Here is a 17,524-nt window from a genome sequence, read left to right as displayed (position 1 = left end):
TTTAGTCAATTCAGGAAACTAATAATGGATTTTGCAACTTCACATAAAGGTAAATATGCACTGCATGGCCATTGCAGTTTAAGAACTTAAAAAAAGATGCGTTCTAGCTACAATCATACAGAAGATTGAGTTAGATCCATGAAAAGAAATGTTGGCTGTCATCTTTGGCATGGAACAATTTGAAATGAAATAGCAAATCAGAATTAAGAAATAAAACCAACTACAATGTCTTGGGTTTACTATTATACAGAAATTTGACATAGTACAGGGAATTATTTTGTTATTTGTCCCATGGAATCATTCTGGAAATCCATTCTTGTCAGTGACACACCCTAAACTTACCAGAAATGCCATCAAGATAATGTTGATCCTTGTCCTCCAAAGATTTCTAACCTATTCAGCACAAAATTAAGTCTACTCTAAACATCATTGAACTTACCAAGGTTCGTCTGTAGGCTCCCAGCATACCAAACACACACTACAGGTAAAGCACATTGCTCTGTCATCTCCTGATGAAGCAGGCTATAAAAATAACAAGAAACACTTGATATTTATATAGCTGTGTACTATGAAACACTAAATAGGTCATCAAGTCCTCTTCTTCTTCTAGTGGCATAGCAAAGCACCACATCAAACTTACAAAAGGCCACAAATTACACACTATAAAATGGCAGTATTTCACACTAAAAAGAAAATATACACCACATTACTACTGAAGAGGTTCAAAACCAACACCTGTGCAAGCCACCGGATAAAAACCACGCAGACACGGAACAGAACTCAGCATCACTTCTAAAACTTTTTTTCTTTGGAAAACATTCACAAGGTCCAAAAAAATTAGAACCTCAGCAGAATAACTGTACATCTGTATGCAACACAGGTTGAACCAGTATTTCTTATTATGCCTCCACTCTGCTGGAATACAAAGCATCCTGTATCACTCCTCTGTAAAGAACAGTTGTTGCTAGCTGAAGTGACAGAGGAAAAAAAATGGAAATTTCCATTCTCTTAAAATTTAGCATTTTCATGATCACATTCCGAGTCACCAAGATATACCTGGGAATATGCAAATGCAATTCTAACATGAACCCCCTGCATTTCTCCTCCTGAACAAGCTTAAGAAATCTTTCAAAAACTTTATCCACTTGTACCTATCAGGCTTTGCAGTTGACATAATGAGGCAGACAATACTGATGTCTACTGATATGCACTGCCTAGCCATCATTATCTAAATCCATACCTTAAATGATTTTTTAATAGTAAAAATAATTTCAAAGAATGAAAAATGTTAATAATCAGAAGCAGTGGAATAAAATGTTGAATAAAATATTCACGAAGCTTAATAATTTTGTAATGTGGTCTAGAACTGTTGTTTATTACAACACAGTTTTAAGTCCCACTAGGAAAGTGTTAGAGAGCTCACATGTCAAACTTATTGCTTGTTTTGCTTTACTTACAAAAAGTAAGGATATTTACTCAACAGTCTGACAAGGAGGAAAAGAGACTACGTAACAACCAGTTTCATCTTTATAACTGCTGATTAACTCAGATCAATCTGATACTTAGAAGTGTTTTATATGCTGAAGTTCAGAACAGTATTTTCTGTTATCTGTACAAAAAAGAAACTGAAACTTAAAATAAAGAAACAGCTGAATGACAAATTTTTTCTCTATGCTTTTTGCATCACTGAAGGAATACATTTTAAAAAGGGACTTTTTTCCCCTGCAGAACTACTAAACCTTTTACCTGGTGATAGAACCCAGCTTGAGCCATAGGATCTGGCTGTGCCCACCTATAACCCACATGAGGCCATGAAGTGAATGTCTCCCGTCTGTTAGCTTCACTATACATCAAAGACCTGGAAAGGTAAAAAAGTCTACATTACCAAAATTGCCACTTAGAGCAAAAAAAATAAACTATTTATGAGGTATTTTCAATGCTTTAGTAAGCATTTAGGAATACCACAGCTACTTATCTATAAGTTATACTTAAAATTATCATTAACAATTACAGAAAAGTTACAAAGTTCTCTCACTTGGGTGCCTAAAGAACATGCTCAGCAGAAGACCAAAAGATGCAACAACCTACAGGCCTTAAAAGGAAGATTAATAAAATAAGCTTCCAGGTAGCCTCTTTTGCCTAACTGCAGAAAAGCATCAGATATTCAAAGCTACTCTGCGTTTAGGGGGGATGCAGAATCTAGCCCAGTAGAACTGCTAGAGTTGATTTTTTTAACATGACTACTACTACAGAAATTTGAGTTTATTAGTTGAACAGATAGAAATATGCATATTTAAAACTACTCAAAAGTGATATTTTAGTCTAAACTGAATACATGGTACAAATCCTCCAACATTCACCACTCATTGCATACTATAAACTTAAAAATTATAAACTACTAAGCCACAAAATATGAACTCCTCTGCAACTCATTATCTACAAAGAAAAGCTCCTCTCTGTTCCACATGCACTCAGTGCACATCCCTCATCTGAAATTGTACATAAGAAACAACTATCAGCTTTTGTTTTTCCTTGAGAGAAGTTTTGTTCTCCAGTATCATCCAAGGAACGGGTGCTGCTAGACGGAAAAGTGCCTCGCTTCTTGTTTCTGCCCCTCACTTTCAGCACACATTTGCTGTCTTACAAGAGAATGAATGCATTAAACATCTCCTACCAAGGAAGTAAACTATTCTTGCAACACCTACATAAGGGCTGTCTTAATTGACATTATACCATCTTAAGAGACAGATCTCTGAGAGCTCAAATCAAAAATACAGTTATGGCAAGGTACATGTAGACCCGGAGGCTTGGGGAGGGGAAATAAGAGATGCAATTAATTTTGTTAAATTATTTGGCCTGTAAGAAATGATAATACGCTTGCAAAATAATATTGTAGAGAAACTTTCAAGCAGGAATTAATTTATAGACTTAAAAGATTTATCAGTATTCTAACTATAGTCTCAGCTTCTGGAGGTTAAGTAATGGGTTACTTGCTTGTGTACACATTATCACTTAGATCAGAAAGCAATGAAGCAACAGTCTGAGGTAAAATTTTCTCTGACCCCAAACACATAGCAGCTGACTAGAGTTCAGAAGTAGTGTATATATACACTCTGCAAAGGCAACAACTTCCTAAACACAAAACATGAGCGTAACTCTTTCTTGTATGAAGGAAAAGGAACTGAATTAATAATGCAGCATAGCATATATGCTCTATCTTTGCTAGACAAATGAGTGCTCCCCTTGCATTCAAAAGAGGCATACATGGGCTCTTAAAGCTGTGCAGTTTCCAAACATCTCAACATTGCTGTCTTGGTAACGTTTCAGTACTAATTTAAGCAATGCCAGTAACCAGTCATACACATCAGACTGTTCAGATAAAACTCATAATCAAACACAATGAAGCGTAAAGCCTCGGTGAACATATCACATTAACATGTTACAATACCACCTAGGGACCTATATTTAGGGATGCAATTGTTACCTTTCTGAAAGTATATGCTGGGATCAAGAGCAAAGCAAATTCAACTTGCCTAGCATTAAAGTCAGAATACAAACAAAACAGCCTTGTGGCACCCATAAAGATTTCTCTAAGTTTATAATATGTACAACACATTATGCATTAAACAGTTCATTAGCAGTATGTGTAAGAGCAAGAAAGTACAGAATAGGACTCATTTCTTTGGCAAATAAAAGTCACTTAAGAACTCACTCGGATACTACTAATTGTTAATCAGATTTATCACATATTTTGTCTTAATGTACCTGTCCACAGATCGACCAGGTCCCACACCAAGTTCTGGTCGCGCGCTGGGTAAGAGGTAAGATAACCTATCCATCACAGAGGATGCTACAGGTAAGGCAGCAATATTTTGATTTATCTTCTTGAGCTCATTTACAATGGCACTGGCGACAGACTTCAAAACATGATGAGGAAGGTGAAAGGTAACCGTTGCCCACTAAATTAAGAAAAAAAGTGCCTAGTTTATATTTTAAAATTTTAGTATCTAAACAACAAATAGATCATGACAGCATCAAACCCAAAAACAAATGCACGGCTTGCACTCTCTTTTGATTTCAAGAAATAACACAAGAACAGGCACACAAAAGCAACATGAACTTAATACAAGGAAAGTGTCAGTAACGTCAGATTTAAGCTCAGTTGGGTTTATCAGGAAGAAACTAACCTTGTTTATTCCCTTAATAAGTGAAACTTCACACAGACCCACTAAGAAACACATAACATATTACATCCTCTTCAAACAAAATGCACCACTAAGTCAAGCATTTTGTATGCTTCAATAATGGTAGCCAAGCAAATCAGATTTGGTAATCCATGTTAGACAGTACAGAGACAAACTCTTACCTTTGCAACTTTGTGATTTGCTGCTGTTTCATGTGAGGTATTTTTTAAACCATCCTTCAGTTGTGTGATGAATAAGTCATATCCCTCTGTGCTAGAAACATCTACTTTTTCTATGCAAGCAGATAACAGCTGCTGAGCCTAAAATGCAGATGCGCAAGAGAAGTTAGCATCCATGTGGAGTAACTACAGAGAAGAATTATACCTGTTTTGTTACTCCAGGAAATGTATCGTATATTATATCAGCATAATTCCCATAAAAGACCCAGAGTTGAGCAAGCAGTTCCAAATTTTACTTTGTAGGCCAATCAATGAAAAACTTCAGCAATAGTGACAGTAATTACTACAAGTTCCCCCAAGGGCGCTACCACCAAATGTTAAACAAGTCAGTCATACAAACAATTAGAACACATATTCAAGCCAATGAAAAAAGGAGACATCTATTGCCCAATGCTTTCCCTTCAAAAGAATTCACTCAGCTTTAGGGACAAAAAGTGAGAGCAAGAACAAAGTCTTGACATTTTTCTGAGTAGCTTTGTATCTTAAAAAAGTTAGATGATAATGAAAAAAACAATGTTGCAACAAAATTAGAGATAAATTACTTAAAATGGCTAGTATAATGAAGCTGGAAAATGAGGCAGAAAAAAACCAGGCTAGTTTAGAATCTAGAAATTTTTGAAACTCAGAAATAAGGCATCTGGAAAGTAACACTATAAACATCCATTTATAGACTTTTTTCTTCCAAATCCCGTCTGTTTCTACCTTGTCCCTCTGTCTGCTAACTTCATGTCAACAGATGAGATTTAAAGATATGCTCTGTGTGCAAAACACAGAGTATTCTGTATCTGTTGTTAGTTGGGCTAACATCTGAAAAATGTTCTATGAAGTCTTTCAAGTTACAAACATGGGGAAGTATTTCCTAAGGGCAATGGCCAGTCAGTCCTTTAAACAGCCAAAAACTGCTCCAAACAGAATGGGTCAAATGACTACTTGGTTACATCCTTCAGGAGTTCGCAGGAATAGACAAAAAATAAGGCAAATCAGTCTCCTAGCTAAGGCTGTATCTGTTTCTCAGATTTCAAAAAAAAGACAATTACAATTCCTGTGGTATCTTGTACTTCCCAAGTCTCTTGCAGATGACAGAAGTACACCACAAAGACTCTGGAAGTTCATAAATTTACAGTGTTCTATGGGGAAATAAAAAAAGCATAGAGGCTGCATCATAACTTCTCAATGCTGACAATTAGGAATGCATAAAGATGCACTGCATTACCAGCAGATCAATCACATAAAAAGACTATTTAAGTGCAAAAATTTGCAGAACAGTTCTAGAGACTAACAAAAAAAAAAGGCTCTTGCTTAGATAAAGGTTCTTGACCTTCTGATGATAAAAGACGTGGACCGATGTGTTTGTATGATATTTGCTTAATATTTACTAAAACTTTCTGAGGCCTGGGTAACTCATCTTTAAAATGTAAAGCAAGAACTGAAGACTGTTGATTTTTCTCCTCCCACCTCACTGATATGGCCATCAACTCCCCAGATCTGCTACTGAATTACAGTATTTTCTATTCCTTTCTACGGAAAGAATCTTTTGTGGAGAAGTGGTCTATTTTAACCTTGAAAGAAGGGTCTGTAAACTCTTTAGAACCAAAGAATCTTTAGCTAAAACAGACACAAACCTACAGGCTGTATTCACAGAATCACGGAATGGCCAGGGTTGGAAGGGAGATCTGGAGACCATCTAGTCCAGCCCCCTGCTAAGGCAGGGTCACCCGCAGCAGGTTGCACAAAGTTGCATCCAGGTGGGTTCTGAATGTCTCCAGAGAAGGAGACTCCACAGCCTCTCTGGGCAGCCTGTGCCAGTGCTCTGCCACCCTCAAGGTAAAGAAGTTCTTCCTCATATTGAGAGGGAAATTTCATGTTTCAGTTTGTGCCCGCTGTCCCTTGTCCTGTCACTGGGCACCACTGAAATGAGCCTGGCCCCATTCCCTTGGCACTCGCCCTTAAGAGATGTGTATGCATTGATAAGATCCCTCTCAGCCTTCTCTTCTCCAGGCTAAACAGGCCCAGCTCTCCCAGCCTTTCCTCATCAGGGAGATGCTCCAGTCCCCTCATCACCTTTGGATCCCTCCGCTGGACCATCTCCAGTACTTCCCTGTCTCTCCTGAACAGGGGAACCTGGATCTGGACACCATACTCCAGATGTGGTCTCAGCTGGCAAACCACGTGAGACTGCAAAACCAGTGACAGCAAAACTTATGAAAGGAAATGCTGACTTCTGTCTCTTCATACTCTGCCACACATACCAAGATTTCGTAGTTACCCACAAAGAGTGTAAAAATTATGCCAGTGGCAACAAGCCTGAGGAGCCTGGAAAGCTCTCTTTGAAGACCTCTATGAAGTAACATTTTATTGCTGTTGCTTCTACTCAAGACAAGTAGTTTTAAACCTCACATATAACACACATTCTTGGTTCATAATAAGCACCTATTATTCAATATTCCAAGAGTGCAAACATATTTTAAGACAATACTCAGGATAAGTTTTTGTTGGTGGTGCATCATTAAATATAAATTCATTTCCCACAGAGGTGCATGGGAAGTGCTCTTTTCTCAGAGTGCTTTAAAGACTCAGAATCTGGATCTAGTAGTCCAGGTTTGGGTTTTTTTTGACTGTAAACACTATTCTAAATATTATCACTGGCAGATGCTCTATGCTTTTCCCAAACAAAGAATTAATCTTGCTTGCAATTGAAAGTGAGGTACAGAATTACTTCATAATCATTACAAAGGTGAAAGCTGCTTTCCTCATCACCAAGTGCCTTAGAATAGAAACAATTATTAGCTATCTTGCATTAGGCAACATTTGAAAATAAGAACATACATGTTGCCTCACCTAATAAACACTAAGCTAGCTAAACATAAACCAACACGACTCTAAAAAAATATAAACGTATACATTAGCTTCACTTGAAGTGATACTAAATGCTGGGTTGTGTCTCAAATCAGGAGGAATCGTGTTACAGCTGTGATAGTCCAAACATAAAAGGGAAGCCCAGTTTGCAGGGAAAAAAAGTCTTTTATTAGACCAACAGACCTAGCCAGAAAAGTCAGATTCAAACATTAATTCTTCACATATACCAACACTACATTAGCTGATTTTAATTGTCTCTTTTCCCCTGAAAAGCTAAAAAAAAAAAAAAAATTAAAAAAAAAAAAATTCAGGGATGCCTAGCAGCCCAGACTGACTTCTAGAAGTGCATACAGATTCCATACATAAGCACTAACAAAGCTCTGGAAATTAGTCCTTATTCCTATTATTCCTAGCCACTAAAAAAGTTCTTGTGTTTGGAATAACGTGCTCTTGATGAGGCAAACTCTTATTCATTTGAGATACAGGTACCTGCAAAAAGCTATCGCCCCATGACAGCTAATAACAAAGAAACTTTTCCATTACATGCTGTTAATACCACACTAGAAACTCAGGGTCAAATGTCTGGTTTCAGTATTTCTGACAGAGTTATTTACATATTCTCCCCTGCCTCCCCCCCATCCCCATATCTCACCTCTGTAACCGGCAATTCAAGCTGAACCACGTCATCTTGTTTTGAAACAGGTGTTTGCAGAGCTGTGTCCAACAGTAAGATGCCATTGAGATCTTTCCTACATCCTACTGCATAATCGTCCACAAAGATCACTTTATCCACAGCAGAAATATACTGACATTTCACCCGTCCACCTGGTTTAGCTATAAAGGGAAAGACAAAAAGCAAGATCCAATTAGGAAACAGCTTTTGAAAAAGACCTTTAATATCTGTTCCAGAAAGTAAGATAAAACTTCAGCAAAATCTTTACTTTTTGAGATGATAAAAAACTAGCATTTTAGCTACAACTTTCACCAGATTTTTGTATTTCCTACATCAAAAACCAACCAACCAAATTCTATACATTCCATCAACAACTACAATTATATTATTCCTATAAAGGAAGCATCACTCAAGTCCTGTTCCTACCAGGAGGCCTAAAGTAGTGTTTTCAAGTCTAATGTAGATACCTGATGTACTTAATGTTATCTGACAATTAATAAGAATTCAGTTATACCAGTCAGCATAAAAATTAAGACAAAACTGCTAAACTACCATTAAGGCTGATAAACAACATTTCATCAAGCAAAACAATACCCAGACTCCTGAAAACCTAAGTACAGCACATAACATGCCAATGCTACACAGGTCCCTTGAGACACTGCGGTAGCTTATTTCTGCTCAGGGCTGCATACGTGACCTAACAGGTTAGAGAAGTTTGGTGGGGATGGAGGAACCACCAAGAGATAACTAAGGAAAGGCTATGGCAATGGTATCCTCCTCAGAAAAGTTTAACGTTAATTGACATTATGACGCGTCTAAGGCTGGATGGATTGTAAAACTAAATCCATGTATTATGCTATCCATGTAGAAGGCAAATTGCTTAATTCACAGAAAGTGTAAGCTGCTGCTACAGAAGCAGACTGTATGCGTGCTATAGGTATATGGACACATCACCCAAAGGACAAAGCTGAAATCGCTGGATCGTCAACATAGATCACTTCTTGTTGCACAGGAACTTCATTAAATTTTGCATTAATCAAGTCCAGTCCCTGTTCTCCCCTTTCCTCAGACACTGGGTACTGTTTTTATTATGAATAATTAAAAAAATCAACATTTCGGTAGCTCGCACCCAGATAAGGCGTCCAGATAAAGACAGCTACAAAATTCTGTCATCTTCCCACTTTGATAGTTAAATGGAAATTAGAACTTCCCCAAATATAGGGCACATCAATTCAAGTGCATTGCATTTGTCGTATCCTCTCAAAAACTCTGGCCAAGAAGAGTTGTCAGCTGCCCTCCTCACCAAAATTTTGGAAACAATGACTCATATACTCTCAAAATACAGGACATATGCCTTTGCCTGCATGAAGTATACTGCAATTGTAATCATTGCTGTAACAGTCAGAAACACTTCAAGAGCCCTAAAATCACTTGATAGCTATGAAGTCGTTAGTCCTAGCTCAACAAAAAAGGGTCCTCTGAATGGCAAATCAACTAGTTTCAAACTGTATTTCTGCCAATACATTGGAGTTCCTCACACAAGACTTTCTACAGCCAACACAGCTGCAGCCGAGGAAGTCATTCTACAGAGAAATTTTTGACAAAAATTCAAATACAGGCTTTAAGGGCTTTAAAAGCATTAGTTTCAACAATCTACTGGAAACGGTTATGTAAATAAACTGAAAGGTATCTGATGCCCTAAACTAGAAACCTCGGTGGATTCACATGGTGTATGCAGTCTACTCAGCAAGATCCAAGTGGTGGATTGCTACAGGATACTTTATTTAACACATCACTTCTACTCAACACCATGAACACTTTCTTTTGCACTTTCCTTATTTCCCGACAAGCACAGGAATATGCTCAAGCCCTACAACTAGGAGTTTAGCAGCGTACAGTAGCCCCAGCCCTGGTCACTTTCCAGGCTAGACCATTCTTATCATTTCTGTAGTGAAGTTACTGAAATCTCATGTCTAAACCACCAAGCAGCTAACTAATATCCTCTGTGTAAGCAGTCCCAATTTTTAGAAGCCAATGAAGATTACCAATGAGGTAGACAACATGCCTCATCAACATATTTCTGCTCCGTTAAGAAACAAACCGAAAAGTTTTAACTACAGCACAAGAAATGTATTTCCATATATATTTCCAAATGTATGTCCAACACCCTGGGAAACATTCTGCAACTGGCTGGTATACATTTTGAATAGCTTCTGAACTGCTGACAAGCTATTTTGCAAATTAGGAGTTTCATTTTACAGTTCAGAGAACACATTTCAAGATGGTTCTACTACTAGTCACAAAATATATTACAGAAGACCTATGACTGCCCATATAGATTAAAACAGTAGGTTGAGAACCAGTAAACTAAAGAATTTAGAATTCAGCATTACAGAAGAAGTCACCACTGTAGAAGAAATGCCTAGAAAAGTTTAATCATACTCAGAGCACTGGTGGAAGGGTCCTTTCCAACTCAGGATCAACGTTTTTGCCGTGTGCCAAAGGACTCCAACTAATATCCTTTGAAAAACCTACCGGTAGCACTACAGCATTATGTCTTGCCTGTCCAGCCTGGCTAAGTTTACCAGCAATAACTAGTGATCTGCATCTTCACAAATCACAGTTCAAAAGTTTCACACCAACTCACTAAATTACTTAAGCCAGATTCTCATTTTAGCCCTAATTCCTTCAGCTGTAATTTCTTTTGGGTGGTAAAGGGAGAAATGGTCAAAAATTTATAACAATTTTGCTTTTCAGTCTTGGCACAAGTGGATGATAGCTTCCTGCAATACCTCCATCTTATCTGTCTAGGATTAAAAAAAGAACAACTCACAAAACTCACTTTTGTCAGTTCCTGTTAGGAAACCTGGCCGGCTGCTAGCAAGCTAGAAGTGCAAGCCCAACAGCATACTATATTATGGTATGTCATACGTAACAACCTTACCACTAGCAACCTGAAAACTTTAAACAAAGGCAAATAAACATCAGATAGCAGAAATGCAGAATTTGAGAAAAGGAACATTCCCCCTTCCACCTCCTTTGTTTCAAACAATACAGAACAGAGATCATCAATTTCCGGTGATCAAAACCTGACCTACAAAAAATTACAGAAAACAAACTTGTTTGGAAAACACATAACAGTTTAACCAGCATCTATTGTTCCCCCTTGCCCACAGGCATTAAGATTAACCCAACTACTTAGAGAATCAGCCTTGTGTTTCAAGAAGTAGAAGAATGAAAAAGCCTGTCTCCATTTCTCTGCTATTGATAGCTTTAGCCTCAATGCTTTAGAGCTTAAGAGAAACTGGCTGTCACCTGAATATGCACGGCCACCATCATGAAGATGTTGATAGTAACACCTTTGATCTTTTTTAATATTGAAAAAAGATAATTCATCTTGAAAATTGCTAGCCAGGAATGGCACTAAAACATACCACAAAGTCAGTAATTCTCTTGACAAGGAGCTCCCAATGCATAGCACGCAAAAAAACCCAAATAGTCTCTAAATTACAATAAAGTAACATTTTTATATACAGCTATAAAGTCAGAGTGATACACACATGCATCATAGCACTAATTCCAGAACACTAAGATCCAGGATCAATCCAATATCTAAAGGCACATCCATAACTTCAATCCATGAATGCAACTAGGTCTTTAGCTTAAGAATTAAAGTAAATTTTTTTTGAGAAATAGAAATCCCATGAGCTCAGCAAAACACACGCATTATGTGCACTGATACCAGTTTTTGCACTTTCAATTTAAACTAGAATATCCAAACAATATCTCAGTATTCATTTCAAAATACTGCAGCCATGGGAAGCTAAATGGATAAAGTTTCAAGAGATCAAAAACCCTATCTATTCTATTAACTTTGTATCATTAGATTTAAACATCAAACTATTGAAAGGCAAGAGATTAAAAAAAACCCAAACACTCAAGAGAAGGGAATGGTACTACTGCAGAAGTCCTTGAAATTTACTGTTAGAATTTAAAAAAAAATAATAATTTTCCCCTTTCTATTGTGAAGTGTGCATGTAAAGCTCCAGGTTTGGGAGTTGCTATCACTCACGGTAAAATGCTGTGTAAAATCCTCCTTCCAGAAGCCAGGTTAGCAGGCAGCAAAACTATCCTTTCCACTAGTGACAAACGCACTTCCTGACCACAACACTGCTCAGCTACTTCTCACACATTTTTCACCTGTACTTGGGATTAAAAAAGCATATGTATCAGTTGCCTTCCGTTGTTGTGAGGCAGGTGCCTTTCCTACTGCTGCTGTTTCATGTAATCATAAAACCAACTGAAAAATCGAGTTAGCAAGTATAACATCTCATTGTATGCTACCTAAGTAACACAACTTTGCCAAGGCAAGCAAATCAGAACACTTGTACTTTGAGGAAGTTCTACAGTTCAAATAAAAACCTGTCTTAAAGTTCAACTTGGTATCTTAACTTGCTATACTTGCAGGAAACCATCCTGAACTATACTAGTCACAACTACGGATTAGTTCCGAAGGGTAACATTTTGACACAAAAGAGGACAAAAAGCAAACCACTTCAAGTCTGGTTTAAAAAGGAGAAAGCTGTCTCTAAATAGTTTTACATCAGTAGCTCCCAAAGGAAACAAAGACATGGTGGTTATGAACGCTTGGGAACACGGTAACCAGAAGATGGCTAAGGCATGGCCAAACCCAGGCCATGACTGCTCGTCATTACTGAATTTATCAGTTACAGATTCTCTCTTGTTCCTCCTTTTCTCCTCCTACAGCAGTTTTATCTTCCAAGTCCAGGGCCAGCCCCAGCCCCTTATCTGCTCACCTGAGCAAAGCACTCTGCTGCCCTACCAACACACTCCACAGGTCCCTCCTTAGCAAAACAAAAGCATTCTCAGACTCCAGGAAAGGATGGAAAGTAATCTATTGGATGAAAACAAGTTCAAGTTGCTATTTTAGACTAATGATGTAGACTGGTTTAAACCAGCTATACACAAGCAGTATTTTCTCTTTTTTATTTCACTACACAGACACACCTCCATCTGCCACATCACCTGGAAGAGCAGTCCAAAATGATTGAATAAAGCAAAAACACATTCCGAGGGGAAACAGGAAAGAAAACTCAAAACATTCTCCAAACAGGAAGAATGCCCAAGGAGGCAGCTTGACATTACAAAGGGCCTTCGAACTCGCTTATTTGCCAAATCTGTATTTAGATAAACTGTAGATCACCTGTCCTGTTCTTGATTATCTCTTCCTTTAGCAACAAACAGGACAGAATTGTTTCAGTGTCAGTTTCATTATATGACAGGTGGTTTTAATGATCCTTATGAGAGTAGGAATGTGTGTTATCTGGGCCAAAGCATTGGAGACTGCCACATAAATATGAACTAGATGTGTCTGATCAAGCAATTACTAACAGAAGCTAACATTAACATGCTTAAAAGGTTTCAGAACATAAACAGCCACTGAGATCAAGGCAGTTCCTACCTCCCTAGCTTTGCAGACGTAGGGTCCTCTTCCACTCTACAGATTGAAACCAAGACTGAATCAGCAGGAAGCCAGTGGCGAGCTCTTTGTGCCCACACTCTTCATGTTTCAGATCTCCATGTACCTAACATTACTGCTGTCTTGTATGACACACAAAATGCAACTGCTCACAGAGCTTTATACAATTATCCTGAGAACAAACTACAAAAGATTTCATAAGGATTGTATTCTACAATCCTTCCTGAAAACTCAGGTAAATCACGAAAATTTAAGCCCCTGCAATTCTCCTGCAAACACCTCTCAGAGGACAGTGTCTTCCTCAAAATTTCTCTCAGAAGTGAAACCTATGATTAACAATTTTCAGAAAGCTGTCTTTCACAAATTGCAGACAGACAAGATGACAGCATCCACCCAGGACCAGAGACAGGCAAGGAATACTTCACAGCTCAGTAACGGGAAGTTCCCATTCTTCAAGAGCAATTCCCATCGTGGCATTTCACAACAAAGACTCTTTGCCGGATGAAATTTTACTACCAGTTCCTCTTTTTGTCACTAAAGTGGTTAGAGCATCTGAGTTCACTCATTACGTACCCTGCAGTCTCTGCAACAGGAGAAAACACCTCCAGTTATGGCACTTTTTAAACTCCCCAAGACTGTTCAGCAGGAAACAGTTTAGCTTCCCCGCTTCCCAAGCCTCAATATCATAAGAAGTTTCCAAAATATCAACCTGGGAGAAGCAGTAGATTCTCAAAAGCAGATGGCTGGGCTACAAGGCAAGCAAAAAACTGGCTTGACTGTCATGCATAAAGTTAATAAGCCAAGACCAGCCAGTTACCAGTGGCATTCAGCAAAGCTTGATACAGTTTACTACCTTCATCAGTGGCTTGGATGATGGGACAGGCTGCACCTTCCGCAAGACCATGGATGACATGGATGAAGTGGGAGGCAACTGAGGGCAAGTAATGCATTAAATGGCAGGGCTGTCTTATAAAAGGATCTCAAAAAGCCAGAGAAATGGCTTGACACAAGTATCCTGAAGCTCAAAGACAAATGCCACATCTTACAGCTGGTATGGACTATAAACCCATAGACCAACAGAAGCTGGGGACCAACTGTCTGGGTGGCAACTTGACAAAAAGAACATGGGGATCGTGACGGACAGGCTGAACAAGCAGCAGCAATGCATCCTTACAGCAACATACCGTTACAGGGGATCGCACAGGCAATAGATCAGGGGATCTACTCAGTACTTTTGAGTCCACATCAAGAATACTGTGTCTGGCTTTGGTCCTCCATCCGAGATATCAGCACATATGTGAGAGTCCCACAAGGGGATACTAAGTTAGAGGGATGGAGCATACAACATGTGAAGAAAAACCAAGATAACAGGGCTCGTTTAGCCTGCAGAAAAAAGGGTTTAGAAGGAAATCTAACAGCAGTCTTCCATTACTGCAGCCGTAGTTCCACAGCTATGTTAGACTGCTGAGTTACTACCTTTCTCTTTTTGACATTAGTTTTAAGGCAGTACAACACTGAACACAGGAGCAACCTCACTGGATCACAGGAAAACACACATAACCCCACACTTTATCCAAGACAGTGGTCTAAACCAGGTGCGCAGTGAAGAATTTATGAAAGGGTATGTATACAATGGTACCTTCCTGTAACACTCCCAGCCCCTGCCGATTTCTGCTCAGGGACTTCCTGATTTCCTTTTTGTACAATGACCTTTGATAGGTTGTTCTTCCATCACTTTGTCCAACGCTGTTCTAACTCCACTAAATTCTTATGAGAACTTCAAATTAATTAAATGCATTCTCACATTCTCCTAGATCCACTATATTTAAAAGCGAAACTATTCTTTAGGGCGCCTTTTCAAATTCTTTAAAGAAGCTGACAAGGTGGAAGGCCCTTGTATGTTTAAGACACCGCTTTGCAGCGTAAGAATATTTGAACATGGTGACCATAGAAATTTAACTTTAGCTCTATCACTAAAAAGAGACATTCAGAAAAGATAAATTAAGTCTTGTAAGACTGGTCTTGCCAAGCTCCATCTATATAGGTAATGTGAAGCAGGTTCCTCCAAAAGTTTAGAGTAATGACTTTTTCTGTATTGAATGGAGAGGGAATCTTAAGATGATTTGTTGAGAAATGCTAATCTTGTTAATTCTGACTTACAAAAGCTATAGAAAACTGATCAGAAGAAAACCCCCACTATTAAATTAAGTCTGTCAATTACATCACAACATGAACCTAGGATCCTGTAGAAGACAAGCCAACTAAATCTATCACAGCATTTCTCCACAACAGCCACAGTGCCTTCTTGCTCTTCAATGAAACACTCCCAGTCCTTCCAGTCTTCGCTGCCATCTCCCCAGCTTCCTACTTCCCTAACCCTTTCTAACCCTTTCCCCACTGTCATGCAGCCACTTCATCATAGTTCTCAGTCCCACCCCTCACCCTCCCAGCTCTTCCCTTTCACAACAAGTTTTTCATAAGTCTCTTTAGCCTGTTGCCAGTAAAAAAGTGTTTCTCAAACTTTTCTACATCTGCCAAATGCTCAGATGAGTTCCTGACTGCTTCACACTCAGGTCAGGGAAGTGTAGTGGATCAAACCGTCTTCCCTCCATGAGCTGTACAGGAGACTGAAGAACTGACAGACTGCGTTATGCAAGCCTTCATTAACCAGCGCTTGGGTATGTGTTTTCACTAATGCTGCTAATTTTCAAGACTGATAAGCAAACCTAAGCGATAAGCGAATTCTCTCATCTCTTAAGTTACATTAAAAAAAATTATCAATACTCACTGAACAGCCCTTGCAAATACCTCAAGAAAATTTGTAACATAATAGCATTTATATTTATCTGAAAGGTAAGTTTTTTCCATAAGTTTACACTTTTAATCTAGGCTGTAAAACAAAAGCTGTTCTTTCTCCCCTGTTTCTTGTGCACCATCCTTATCTGTGGAGTGCTCTTTCTCCTAACATACATGCAAATCTTCAAAGTAAATGTTGTGCGTGTACCAGACTTCCTGTCTACTTTTTGATTAGCAGTGTGCACAGGGTCCTTACCAAATCGTGATACTCTTCCGAAAGACAAAGCAGCAAAGGAACTGGGCCAATACACCACCCAGTATTCTGACTCTGCAGAAGCCAAAAGAACTGCAGGTGTTGGTATTGGTATGCATCTGTACCTCACAAATGGAAGAACTGAGTGCAAGAGCTCTTCTTTCTTGAACTGTCCACTCAGTAGTAAGCACTCATCTGGTGACTGCAAGAAGTCATTGCAATTAAGAGGGCATTAACTATTTAAAGGACAGCTTTCTGACAGCAGAAAGCAATACTGCAACATCACTCAAGAACCAGGAGGAAAGTAAACTGATCCACATGTAAAATTTTTATTTAAAAATAAAACCCATGTTGAGTAGCTACTGATAAGCAACAAGCTATCTCTCAACATGACTTACAACAAACTGATACATTCAAAAGCTGTCCAGGAGTCCATGGTTGTAAGCCTTATCTCCAACACAGCCCAAGAAGCATTTTTGAAAGATGTCATACTGTTCAGGGAGAATTAAAGAATCCTTATAACAGCAAGGATGGACAGCTTTGTTTCCCTATTTGAAAATAAGTTGTAAAGAAAACCTGTAAAAACAGATCAACGCCATACCCAGAAATCAGGCATAATCATTACTAAAAGCTTGAGAGAAACAGTTAAGGTGACTCTTCAGTCTAGGACTGCCTTACAAAATCTTAATGTTCTATTTCCCTTAAGCTCAAGTTACTGATACCAATGCAATAGCAACCATAAAAATAGTTACAAGCAATATAACAAAAGACTCAGAAAGGGATTCTACTGAGCCAGCTAACATTATGGCTGGCTGATAGGACAGAAGAGTATACAAGATCCAAACCACTGATGCTCAGAATAGCAAAAAGATCAGGGCTTCTAAAGATCACTAGGCCAGGCAATCCAAAGCAAAAACCTTCTCCATGTTTCCATTACTCTGAGTCCAACAGAGGTCTACCTGCCTTCTTTCATAATGTTCTGGACTTGAACTAATCAATTATCTCTGTCAGAACATACTTCTG

General features: G+C 38.6%; 1 protein-coding gene across 1 annotated transcript in view; it reads right to left on the bottom strand.

Moving 5' to 3' along the window:
• BIRC6 (baculoviral IAP repeat containing 6) overlaps nt 1–17,524 on the bottom strand; it is a 183,342-nt gene that overhangs the window by 160,065 nt on the left and 5,753 nt on the right. Inside the window, 5 exon segments of the mRNA XM_080408146.1 lie at nt 440–522; nt 1,747–1,858; nt 3,766–3,959; nt 4,367–4,504; nt 7,932–8,113. Coding sequence (XP_080264272.1) covers nt 440–522; nt 1,747–1,858; nt 3,766–3,959; nt 4,367–4,504; nt 7,932–8,113 — 709 coding nt within the window.

This window comes from Falco punctatus (assembly GCF_963210335.1).
Source record: "Falco punctatus genome assembly, chromosome: 12".
NCBI lineage: Eukaryota > Metazoa > Chordata > Aves > Falconiformes > Falconidae > Falco > Falco punctatus.
This window is presented reverse-complemented; position numbering and strand designations above follow the sequence as displayed.